Here is a 13749-nt window from a genome sequence, read left to right on the forward strand (position 1 = left end):
GCTAAACAACTGTTAAATAATAGGAGTTTTGACTGGCATTTTCCCCTTAGTGTTAATAAATTTACATCCTTTTAAAAATTATTAAAGCAAAAATAATTTTAAAAAGCTCTTTTGGGGGAACAATCTCCTTTTCTGTCTACTTCTGTAGGTAGCAAAACCTACGAAAATTAAGTGACTAAAGTAAACCTACCTTTATTTGACTTATTTGATAGTTAAAAATGAAATTCAGAATCAAATACTTTCCCAAATAACTGAAGAAATGCATGATAAAACCATGGCAACTGTTTTGTTAAAAAAAATTCTAGCTCAAGGAATGATGTTTTAAGTGTTAAATCTAATGCAAAATGAGGCAAGGGAAGCACTGTGACCATGACAAGGGTACAAATGACATCTTCTTCTCATAAAGCCATTGGAAAAATTTGCCTGTCCATTTGAGGAAAATAGACACAACTCACTGCCCCATGGTGAATAACAGAACCCTGCTAGTTTGAGTGCTCTGACATAATTGATAATTTTGTAATTAACATTTGTTGCCGTAGACTGCTACAATAGAATAAAATTATGCATAATTTCTTTTATTGTAGGTTCCAGTGTCACATGGCCTTTGCTATTTCAGAACTAATAACTCCTTTAGTGTTGGAAACATTTTCACCATCATACTTTTTCTATGGAAATAGGTAATTGGCAACTCACCATTTACTTAAATGGAAGGGCTATTTATTTCTCCAGAAAGGTCTTTATTCTACATTTTGTGATTTTTTTCTTACACAGAAGGATCTTAATACTTTGACTCAACGAACACCCAAGTCTCAATTTGTATAGTTCAGAAAGACCTACTACACTTAAAAATATATATATATGAGAATTACAGAAATTTATTTGCAGTTATTAAAAAGTTTAAAGACATGACTTTTCATAATTACATCAGGCACAAAAATGGTATTTTAATTGCTTTAAAAGTACCTATGGTCAAGATAATCTAGAAATGTCAGATTAAAAATTTCTAAATATCTTTCTTTTAGAATGAATGGCTTTGATAACTGTTCTCTAGGTATTTTTGTGTGTGTGTGTCTGTATGTGTATATTTTTATAAGATGAAGGCCTAGCAGTAAATAGGATTCTTCCATAATTATATTCTCACAAATAAATTACTAGTGTCAAGCATCAAATTCTATAGTTTCAGAGATGGAGAATTAGCAAAACTACACTTAACAGTAAGTACATGCTAGAAACAAGAGATTATCTTTTCTGTCCTCTGAAATAAGTCAAAGCAAATGAGTGTGATATTTTAATAGATCATTCATCAAACTTTGTGACATAGTTTGTCTTCATGAAATCTTTTACCTACTATTATGTAATTTAGATTAAGCACATTTGTTGGAATGTGTACCTTAAAATAAAAAATAGCCATGTGACTCTTTGCATCTCTTCAGATTGGTTCAATCTGAGAAGACTGAAACTCCAGCGCTCTCCAGCAAAACTGGTAGGTCTGTTTCTTCACTTAGCACTATCCCTTCTAACATCTAAGATGATGTACTTAATTTACTGTGTTGTTTTCCAACATCCCCCTCTCCTTTCTCAGAATGTTAAGCCTTACAAAGGCAGGGGTTTTTACGTTTTGGCTATTGGTGTAATTAATCCAAGTGCCTAGAACAATGACTGACACCTAGTTGCGCTTAAACATTCACTGAATGAAACAAGGTGGTAGGAGATGAGGTCAGAGATATAACAGGATGTGGATGGGGGAACAGAGCATCTTGTAGGCCACTGTAAGGACTCCAGCTCTGAATGCAATGAGGAGCCGCTCTAGAATTTGGAGCAGGGGAGTGCTGTAACCTGATATATATTTGAAAAGCTTCACTGTAGCTGCTGTGCTGAGGATGGGCTGTATAGGCAGGGTGGAAGAGAGGAGAGGATTATAAAGTAAATACAGTAGTAACCTGGGTGGGGAATGATGAAGGTGCAGATCAGGGTGATAACACTGGAAATGGTGAGAAGTGGTTGAATTCTGTATTTGGAAGGTAAAGCAAATAGCATTTCTTGGTGGGTTGGATGCGGACTATGAGAAGAGAGAGGAATCAAGGATGAGAACACGGTTGTTCTGGCTTAAGCAACTGGGAGGATGGAGTTGTCATCAATTGATTTATGAAACATTATGGGAGGAGTGTGTTTGAAGGCAGGGTGAGGGAAGATTAGAGTTCAGTGTCAGAGATATTCTGAGATGTTTTGTCAGGCAGTCACCAAGAGACATCAATGGCTGGTGAATCTGTGTGTGGCTCTGCGTGTGGCTAAGGGAAGGCTCAGTGCTGGAGACATAAAGGTTCATGGTGTATGAATGGGGCTTAAAGTGAAGGCAGGGAAGAGGAAAGAGACCTGAGCACCCTGCAGCTGAAAGATCTTTGAGAAGGAATAAATTTTACCACAGAAATAGAAAGAATATCAGGTTCTTCTCAGGTAATAAACACTCTGAAGGAGAAAAGCATCATTATCAGGTGATGTTACTTTATGAAAGATAGGTAAGAACAAGCAAATTATAAACATAATTTAAAGATAGAATTTATTCTCTGATGGTTTACTCATGCAAACTGCACATAAAAGAAAATAGTACAGTTTGTGTAACATTGCAAATATAAGGACTCGAAATGCTAGGTACAGAAGTAGTGTGACACCCTGAAAGTCAAAATGGAATTTGTGTTTTTACAACTAATAATGATTTTTATTTGTTGAGTACAGACTGATTTACAATGAAAGTTTTGCTAACCTTGGTAATAAGCTCATTAACCGTTTACATGACTTCTTACATCTATTTAGTTTTATTTTACAGTTGCAAGAATTCCTGTTACCAAAGAACTTTAACTTGCATAAATAACAAAATGAAAGAAAAATGCACTGAAGGACTTAGGAGAGTGAAAAATTGAGGCTTTATCTAACCCATCCAAGCTAGAATAAAAATAGCCTTCTTGCAGAATTCATATTTTGTGCCTTTGAGATCAACTCCTTAGCATTAATATGGCAAAATCATGATTAGAAATTGATTACCTGAAAATTATAAAATCAGTTAAAAATAAAAAAATTTTAGAAGTAGAATTATCAACTAAAAATGCTCTCATTTTTAATAAGCCAAACAATTAAATTCCTATTATCTTCATATCTGAAAGTCCTGAAATGTCACTTGTATAATCTGAATGTTTCCCAGTTTGGAACTTAGGCAGGTGGGATATTTCCTTGAATTATCAAGGATATTCCATACAGGTTTTTAAATGTCAGTCTCATTAGGCGATGGCTCTGAGACTTTAGCAAATAGTGTAGTAGGGATGCAGAAAAAACTACACAACTTACTATAAATGCATTACAGATATTTACACAATGGAATCCTGTTTGAACGCCAGAAGTTGCTACTGGGGAGGACTCATAACTATTTTACAGAGTTTTCTTACACACGTCTACTACTTTTTTATTTTTAACAATTTCATCTATTTTAAAATATTGTACTGTATTTTGAACATAACTGCAGAATAAAAATAGATAATGGCACATTAGAAAACTCAGTATCCCACAGATGATTGGATAATGAGAAAAGTGTACCTACAATCATCTCATCAGAAACAAACTACATCATGGAATGTTAGTTATCCAAGCCTGCACAGTAATGACATTTTTAAATTGCAATCATCTATTGGCCAGCATCACACTGAAGGCATCGTTAAACATTCAAGCAAAGATTGCTGGCATAAACTACTGAAAGACATACACACACACACACACACACTCACTCACTCACTCACTCACTCTCTCTCTCTCTCACACCCTCTCTCTCACTCACTCTTGTTTCCCACATTATAATTACATTGTTCTAAAGATAGATACTGATTTTTTCCCACAAGAAACATTATCAAAATTTGCTACTAAAAGATGACAGTGCTTTCACAAGAATAAGTACAAGTTAGCTTGCAAGTACAAGACAATGGGGGTAAACAGTCTTAAATTTTCTAAGTAATAATTTTTAGGCTTTTCTGGCAACCATACCTTGATTATGCATAAACGTCTCAGTTTGAAACCTGAAAGCTGCAAAAAAAAAAAGACCAACCCAAAAATCTAATTTCAAAAAATTATTAGATATCTGATAACCCTGTATCATACATTATATAATTTCATATTTTGATAGCCTCAAAACAAAGGGTTTAAAAATACTGAATTTAAGACTTGAAAAATAGTCATTTTTGAAATGATAAAGGATTCCACAATTCATGCCTACTTAAAATGTTAAAAAGAAAATGCACTATTATTGATCTTCATTTAATTTGAGTGTGCATAAAAGCACTGTATGTCTTTTACCATGTTTCACTCACTTGTTCTTCCTTTTGCATAATGTGCAAAATAAAAGGCAAAAAGATTAAAAGCAAATTTCTATCTTTCTCTTGCTAGTGCTTTATGACCTTGTTACCATTACAAAGTCAATAGGGACTAAGCAGAACTTTGGTATAAATGATGTAACAACACTACCATCACAACTGAGGGTTCAGAGGTGGTCAAAAGAAATGGAAGTGGGAAAAGAGATTCAGTAACACCCCCATTTATTAAAACACCACCAAATTAAAAGTGAAATAAACCACAATGAATTATAATACAATTTTTACATTGAGCACAGAAAAATTAATAAACCTAACAATATTTATAAAAAAAAAGAAAAATCAGTCTTTTTCCAGAGACTAAAAACTATTGTTCAGTCTGATCATTAACTGCTGCTACACCAACTTTAGAGCCAAATTTAATTTCAAGTAAAAAAAAAAAAATTTACAACCACAGATTTCGCATAAATGGAAACTGGTCTTTCCTTGATTTCCCTTTGAAGTCACTAATGAGTATCTAAAACTGCTGCACTGCAGGTTTTTAATCAACTTCCTGAGGGCTGTGACTGGGAGGAAGGAGCCATAACAATCTGCGAAAGTGCAGGCTCTGTACTCTGGTCCGCCATCTGGGTGAGGACTGAGGTGGCTACAGCTTCTGCCTTGGAAGTTGAACTGACTCCATTGGATGTGCTGACAGAGCTGTGCTGGATAGCTTCAGTATGTGGACTGCTTGGCACTGACAGGTCTTCTGAACTATCATCTTTATCAGCAGCTGAGTGGAAAAAGGAAAATTACTCAGTTTCCTAAAATAGCTGTAAGGTTGAGTCAAAACACAGAATAAAAAGTTAGAAGGCATTTTACAAAATCAGATATTTAGAGAAGTTGGAACTGAGTAATTGAAAGGTTGCTGAAAGTCACCAAGTAGGTAGCTTTGCCTGCAACAGGCTGAATAAGGGCACAACAGGAGCATGGGAAACACCTCAGTGCCCAGTGCCACATAAAACGGAGCTGAAGAATTATTTGCTAAATTGTGTTGAAGAAAATTGGGTAGGAATTTGGCAGACAGGTCTCCTATAGATATAGTCAAACACTTATCCAGCAACACAGTCTGTTTGCCTACATGCGATTCTTATTAAAAGATTAAAAAAAAGGTATAACCATATGCATAAACAAAATGAATTCTTATACACAAATTATATCTTCAAATAATTCCCTCTGCAGAGTATTTATTCTGGCTGACTTTCCATCTACTGCAGCAACGGATGATTACAACACCTGATTCTAATGATGCATACACATGAGAATAAGCAATATTTAGACTCTAAATGCCACCAGCTGTTATAGCTGCATGAATTAATTGAGATTCAAATAAAAATCCATATAAAACTCTAGATACGGTAATTGAGAAGATATTCAGGAAAGGGCGTTCTAAATATTTATGAAAATAAATCTACCAATTTCTAGGCCTGAACAACAAATCTACATGTTTCTTATTTTAACAGAAGAGAAAATCCAGTAATTTCATTTAGTGAAACATTTGATATGCACAACACACACATAGTCACAGTGTATGTAGGTTGAGCACAATGACAGCATGAACACCTGTGAACCCAGCCCCCAGTAAAGAGAACACTGCCAATATCACGGATGCTTCCTGGAGGCTCCTCTCCTCACCAAAGGTAATCACCATTCTGATACATATTTCTTCTACCGTTCACTTGTTTTCCCTTGAAGTTTTACCAAAAGGTATGTATCCCTAAACAGTATCATTTAGCTTTCTTTACTTTTGAAAATTCTAAAAATAGTATCATACTGGATGTATTCTTTTGAGCCTTACATTTTGCACTTGGCATTAAAATAATTTTTATTTAGTGTTTAGAAGTGACAATAAGCAGGCTCTCTATCAAATCTGAGAATGCATACTGGCCTGCCCACTGATGGCCAGGTGCTCATTCTGAAAGGCAATTATTAAAAGACTATGGACCCTATGAAGCAGGACTTACCCTATGATTTATAATGTAAAAGACAGAAGGGGAGGAACCTGACAAGCACAACTTTAGTTCAAATACAATTCTTCATTTTGAGGGTTTTCTAAAATATAGTAGCCCTTATGGAATTTTGACACATTTGCCTCAAATGCATGCATTTTTGGAAAGCAGGTTTTAAAATACATCAATGAGAATCTCATCCTCTCTATAAATCTGCTTTAAATGCAAAACTACACCACTGGATAAAAATGTGATCTCAAGATACAATAAAAAAAAATCACAATCAGTAATCCTTTATAAAATATATAAAGCAGAAAGGATACTTTTCTGATCAAGCAATAATGAATGCTATAAAATATTTACAATTTAGTTAAACAGCCAATACAATTGTTACATGTTCAAAGAAAACACTAGAGAATGACAGTTTAAAAGGAGAGAATAGTAAAAAGCCCTCTATTTCACCATTATTCGACAGGACAACAAACTGACCTTTCTCTCAATGTTAAGTTCTAGGGAATAGACTAGCTTTCAACAATAAAGAGGCTGATACGTGATGAATGGTGTAAGGAAATGTAAATATAGAGTGGAGGCAATTACTCGAAGTGAAACAGTAAGTTGTAAGGGACAAATACTTTTATCTCAGGCTTTCAAAATTAGGTAAAGCAGATCTTCAGGCTGTACGAAGAATCAGGTACTCACTTATAAATTATAGAATTATAAATTTGTGTATAAATACCTTTATAATGTGATAGAGCTGCACCTACGTCCAGTTCTAGATGGTAAGGGGAGAAAAATTACTAGTATAATCACAAGCACTAGAAAGATGCAAGAGATCTTACTGCACTCAGTATCATTTTCAGCCCTACTTAAGCTAAAAGAAACCAGCTGTTTGAAAATTCATTCCTTTTGAGGTTCTCTACCAATGTTTTTATATATGTATATATATATATTCGTTAATGAAAATACAAGCTTGCAATTAAATTTAGGGCCCAAGAAGCTTTCCTTCCCACTTACGTTTACAGAAACAACTATAATGCACCATTAATTACGCCCAGAGATCTAGAGAATACAAATTCATGGCAATAAGATTACTCTTGTGTTTTATTCTTCATGGAACCCAAATAGTAAGAATGTTTCCATATTTTCATTCACGTTTTATACAGTGTGACTTTTAAGGTCAACAACTGTCATGGTTTTCCCATGACTGAGGAGTTTCCTAGGATGTGGGACTTCTAGTGTTAAAACAGAGACCCTATGACTGTGACTTTATACTGTCACTTTTACCTGAAAGATTTTATAATATTCCTTAATTTCTACTAAATCTTAGTTTTCTATCACAATGTTTTGAAAGAATTAACTAGTATTACAGCTCATCACCATTAGCAATTGCTGTGTGGTACAATATGATAAGTAGTGTTAGGTATTTGTGAATTTCTCCACATTTTCTCCAATATTTAAATATTAACTTTATCTCTGTATTTACCTTAACTATTAAACAACAGAGAAGTCAGATTTTTTTTCCCCCAAAGGTTTCAAAATTGAAAACAAGTTACTTAGAAATTTCTACAAAATCACATTATCTCCCAAGAGCTGAAGAGAACTAATTTTATGCAAGAACTATACTTATCTCAATTTGATTATCTAGATAACTAGACAGGGAAAAAAGGTGGAAAAATTTCAGAAACCTCAAACTTCATTTATTGGATCTTCACAACCTAGTATACTGTCACTAAAAATTTTAGTTACCTAGATTTTTCAGTCAGTTTGAGGATACAGTATATAAATCCATACATCAATACATTTAAAAATAGTCTTTATTACTTAAAATAAAAAAAAAATTGGCTTGCATTGCTGGGCATATATTGCCTGAAAAACAGAGATATAAAACTGTTGGGGCTATCCAATAAATTAACTAAGATTAAAAAATTGAAGATAACTTTGAATTGAATGCAACTTAAGAGTTAATTTTCCTTCTTATTTTATAGTCACTTGCGTATTTCTTCTTTTTGAACTATCAAAATTCAAGAGAGCTCTCTTGTTAAGAAAATCATGTATGCATAATGCTGAACTCAGTAGCTTCTAAAGGAAATTATGTTGTTAAATCAGATGGGAGCCATAATGGCCTCATCCCTGCAGCAATCATTGTTAATACAAACCCTAAACATATTTCTATATGGTTCCAATTTACTCCACAATGTGTTTCACCATTCTGTCAAAATGACTAGACATCAAAGGACTGAGATTTATTTGCTCAAAACTGACAAAAATCAATGTTCTAAATATATATGGCAATAGAGAGTTGCTAAATCTACTGAATCTTTTAAATTAAAAAATATTGCCCATTCTGATGAAACTGCTTACAATGACTACAAGTAAAGATGGTGGCCATTAAGTTTTATCGTGAGCACCTGAGGAACTGTTTGCATCCAATACAAAATGTTTCTTTCTTTTGAATTACTGACACTGGCAAATTAAAATGAAGTGGATACATATGGTTGAAACAGTCTTCACATTTACAAATATCCTGAAATATCACTAAATCATAAAAATGAAAGCTGTGGGTTATATATTATGAATGTTGCCTAATGCATTCCCAGCTCTGTTATTTGTTACAAATTTGTGTACGGTGGACAAAATTGGCCATTTATTCAAAAGTAACAGCTGGTTCCAACAGCGTGCATCTTATCAAAAAAGGACATTACAAGAAGGAAAAAACACTATTAACCTCTAAAATGCTGAAAACAGAAGAATTTCATTTTGGGGGGAAATATTTAACAGGAAACTTACAAGCAGATAATTTAAATACTGTTCTCTTTTAGTATTTTTATGAGTAACTAGAAGATTCAACATGAAGATTCAGAACAATAAAATTGCACAATGCTGATATCTAAGAAAGAACAATAGGATCTGATACGGTAACAACAGGATCTGCTACATATTGTCAAGTGAAGGTGGAGGCTGGAAAAGAAGTAGTGTTTTCACTCTGTCAATCTAAGAAAAGTGTTAATCTGCAAAGATAAAATATCATCAGTACTTACACTTATGTAATATTTATAATATTTTAAATGATTAACTAATCCATTTTGTTGATCTATAGTAATCTCTAGAAAAAAATAGAAAAATTCAAAAACTCCAGATTCTAAGTATATCCCCCATTCCATAATAACCTTGCAGAAGCTGTGATATTTAATATTAAATATTAGAATTGCAGTTTCCAATTTTTTAATGGTAGCTTGGTTCACTCTGGCAGTATTTCACTGATGTAGCCTAAGGCTATAGGTAATGGAACATTACTCACTATGATAGCCAGATTTCTTCTGCATGGCGGTTACAGGGCAATCTTTATGAGCCAGAAGAAGCTGTTTCAGCTGTGCCACTTCATTTCTCAGCAGGGTGACTTCACTCTGGAGAAGAAACAACTTTTGTACCTTACCAGCATCAGACTAAACATTTTTTACTGTTTAAAACAAGTGACAATTATGATATGAAAATTGGACATCTTAAAAAAAAAATACCATGGAATAAACATAGTATGCTGCTTAAATGTCTTTAATCAGCACATATCAGCTTTTATATTTTAGTATTTGTATAAAACCTACAACTTTCATAAAATTCAAATAATACCACAACTGGATAGCATTTCTCAAAGTTTTTTACATTATCATTTGCCTTGGGACTGTTTACATACTACAGGTTAACCTATCAGAGCTATTTTTATTTTACATATATTACATGCTCCTCTGATTATTTGAAAACTCAGAAGTATCAAGGGAGTCAGGATAAAATTTCACTGACTCTATTCATTTGGAAATAAAAAAATTTATCTTGGAAACTAAACTAAGCAGTTTTCTAGAAGCTAGGGAAAGCCCCATAGGGGAAAACACAATAACCAATGAGTCATGGATACCTACACTGCATTGCCAGGTACTGTGCTGGACACAGAGTCAATGTCTACATGGCTGAGCTGCCTTTTACCTAGGCCATTTGTACCCATCTAAATTTAAATCTGAAATCAATGGTGATTTGTCCTACCCCTTATTACAGAATGAGCAGTTCAGCCTTTGCTTTGGATGCATTAATCTGGTAGATTCTACATTAAAGTTCCAAATTGAGAGAGTCCAATTAATTCCCTTGGGTCACCCCAAAATATTAACACATAAATTAGTGATAACTACCAAATACTCAAGAGTTAGAAATACTATGAATTTAATAAATTATTAACATTAAAAAATCTTAACTTACAAACACTTCTACTTATTTGAACTTACATTAACTTTATTCAGATTTCATCCATGAACCCAAAATTAAATGAAAAACAGCAAACAGGTGTACATAAAAGTGCAGGCACTTCTTTTTCTATCCCTAAATCTCTTAACTAGAAAACTGTATATAAAATAATATAGACTCATTAGGCCTCCTTGACAGAAAAATACAAATCAAAAGAATAAAAGTTAAGCAATCTAAAGGCAAGTCTGTTGAGTCAAATAGTTCCTCACACCCCAACAACAAACTAACAATGTATTAAGCACAGAACAGAAACTGATGCTCACAATAACTCTGAACCATTAATAAAAAGTAAATTATATTTAAAATATTGTATCTGAGACAAAAATGGGTGTATAGTGATTAAAGTACAAAAGGGAAAAGTCAGAAGTTTTGCTTTAAAAAATAACCTATTATTTAGAAAACTAATTTCTATGGAATACTGAAGTCATTAGTGTCAATACTGCTAATTACAGCTCTTTATTAATGGCACTATTTATGAGAAACCATATTATGAATAATTGAATATATATTATGCAAAAAAGTTTCTTTTTCCTGCTGTGTCAGCTTGATTTTGAGACTCATGTCTACAAGTTTCTCTCAATTTCTGTAATATGAAATAGGGCTAGATGTGTATTTTTAGTGAGAAATACATAATTTCTTATCATCTGTTACCTGTGACCACCCTTTGCATTAGTTTGAATCTATTAAATAAGCAAAACAATCATTTTGACCTATAAAAAAAGAAATTTCATAATAATTAAATATATACTGCTGTCTCCATTTAGAACGCCTTGCTAATTATTCCACTTATCTTTAAAGAGTCGACTCAGTACAATATGGTATAAATATGCATAGGAAAAGAAGTTAGTCCACTTCTGTGCTCCCACAGCCATATATACATATATGTATGTGTGTATTTACGTAGTACTTATCACACTAGATTGTAATTTTTGGTTTACTTGTTTGCCACCTCTGCCAGATTGGGAATTTTTCAAGGGCAGGGATTATCTTGCTCTTGTATTCCAAAAGCATAGCCCATAGTCTGGCATAGACTGAATACATAGAATTACCATGGTCTTCTCTAAAATCTATTTCCAGGAGGTAAAAAATACCAAAGGTGAAATGAAATAGCTTAAATAATATAAAAATGGTCCAGGGTCCTAATTTCATTATTTACTGTCAACAATCTCACCAACATATCTAAGTCAGAAAATAAAAACTGGCATATTTTATAGCATTATCTCAATTATAGAATTTTAAAAATCAGATGCCTTCTCTCCTAAATACTCTATATAGGCATTCATCATAAACCATTTTACTATAAAACAAAATGCTGTGTTAGATAAATTCCTGAGCAGTTATGAGCTGAACTGATACAAAACAGCTGATTTAAATAATTCTGAGGATTAACCACTAAAACAATATTCCTTTGCACTCAATTAAATATATATGCATATTCAAAATCTCTTTAAATAGACAGGTTTGAAACTAATAAATGGAATATCAATTTCTGTATTTCAAACTTAACAATTGGTGGTATTATGGTTGTTCATCTAATTAGACTACCTGGTCCATTAATAAGTGAACAAATGAAAAGACGCCACTAGCTAACAATGGGTAATGAACATTAAGGACTGAAGAGGTAAGGTATTTGACTCCTGTTACAACTTATATTAGTGTTAACTGAATTTAACTGGAGTCACACTTAACAAACAACTGAAAAAAGAACTGGAGTAGAAGAGGAAATTAAAAACTTTTTAACATTTTAATATAATTTATATATACCTAAGTGAAATACTGCACAAGTACACTGTTCTTTATCAAAAATTCAAATAGTTGAATTTTTCCCGCTATGCCTTCTAAATGACAGAAATGGTAAGGAAAAAAACCCCAACAAATTCAAGGTGTATGCTCAATAGAAATTTAGTCCAATCTTTTACAACATCCTGATCTAAAATGTTTTACAATGATAAGAGATTTTCCTAATGATGATCCTGAAGCTCAAAAGTGATTTTTGATTGAAAGGTTAAATTAGTAGTTTGTATTACTGTATCCTAATATTCAATTTCTTTAAAAATTCATATCAGCACTAGACTGAAAGCAGCAAATGGGACATCGTTGCTAGGAAAGAATTGGGATTGTGAGAAATACTGCAAAGCAAACAAGTTGGGAGTGCTGATTAGGTATGAGAGAGGGCTGAACCTTGAAGGAAGTGGATTTAGCTGAGCTGTAGAGTCCTAAGTGTGAGCATGTGCTGGTGGCCAACATCAGGTCAAGGAGAGGCTGAAAATAGGAGGCTCATCCAGGGATATAACCTTTACATTAGGCAGAATCCGACAGAAGAGGCTAAAGCCTGGCCAGCGTTTTTTAAGTCATTTATGATAAATGTAGTAAAATTCAACAAATTAATCTAGATATTCAAAATTATAGTCTCATACCCATATGTATAAAGGACTTAAACATAGAGCTAGACAACATTTAGATAAAGTAGTTGTGTAAATCATGAATTTAATTCTGAAATTTTTTGACACAGAAAGACTGGAAACAGAATCAGAGAGAACTGCCTACATACGTATAATGAGAAGACTCCTGAAGATCCTATGGAGAGACCTCAGGGTGGAAAAAAAAGAAAGCCGAAATAGACACACACACACACACACACACATATCTGTATTTACATAAATATATAAAACCAGTTTGCTTAAGGCAAAGTGAATCTGAAGGGGATAAATGTTGAGTCATAAATAGATTTAATATTAAATGAGTAAGAAATATTTATACCTCTTGTATCTATTTGGCTTATTTCAGACTGGATTTTAATTGGATTCAGCCTCCAAAGCCCTCTGGTCTGTTTGTTATTAGTATATTTGTAGAATATGTTAATTATCTTCCTGGGTCATTCTGAAGATGAAGTTAAATAACTTGAGACTTTATGAAAACATTTTGAAAACACTGAAATCCCATTCAGATGTGAGCAATTATTGATTTTTTTTTTTTTTGTCAAAGTAAAATGTATTTGGTAGGATAAAGTAGATGCTGAAGAAAATTATTATTATGGTCTAAAATAAAATGTCAATTATTTTGGCATTGTCTGTATCATTGCTCGACTCTATTTGTAGTTACTCAAAGGTTAATTACATACTGGT

At 33.1% G+C, this 13749-nt stretch overlaps 1 protein-coding gene across 2 annotated transcripts in view; it reads right to left on the reverse strand.

Annotated features, from left to right (window-relative positions):
* Positions 1-716: 716 nt before the first annotated feature.
* Positions 717-13749, reverse strand: part of ATF2 (activating transcription factor 2) — a 72526-nt gene continuing 59493 nt past the window's right edge. Inside the window, exons 13-14 of one of the 2 annotated variants that reach the window (XM_014568385.2) lie at positions 9636-9741; positions 717-5121 (exon numbers count right to left, since the gene is read on the reverse strand). In XM_014568385.2, the coding sequence (XP_014423871.1) occupies positions 4895-5121; positions 9636-9741 (333 nt within the window). In that variant the 3' untranslated portion in view covers positions 717-4894. Of the gene's footprint in view, positions 5122-9635; positions 9742-13749 lie in introns of those variants that run through there. The other variant, XR_004319950.1, reaches the window with a different exon arrangement.

Source organism: Camelus ferus, chromosome 5 (genome assembly GCF_009834535.1).
Source record: "Camelus ferus isolate YT-003-E chromosome 5, BCGSAC_Cfer_1.0, whole genome shotgun sequence".
In the NCBI taxonomy this organism is placed as follows: domain Eukaryota; kingdom Metazoa; phylum Chordata; class Mammalia; order Artiodactyla; family Camelidae; genus Camelus; species Camelus ferus.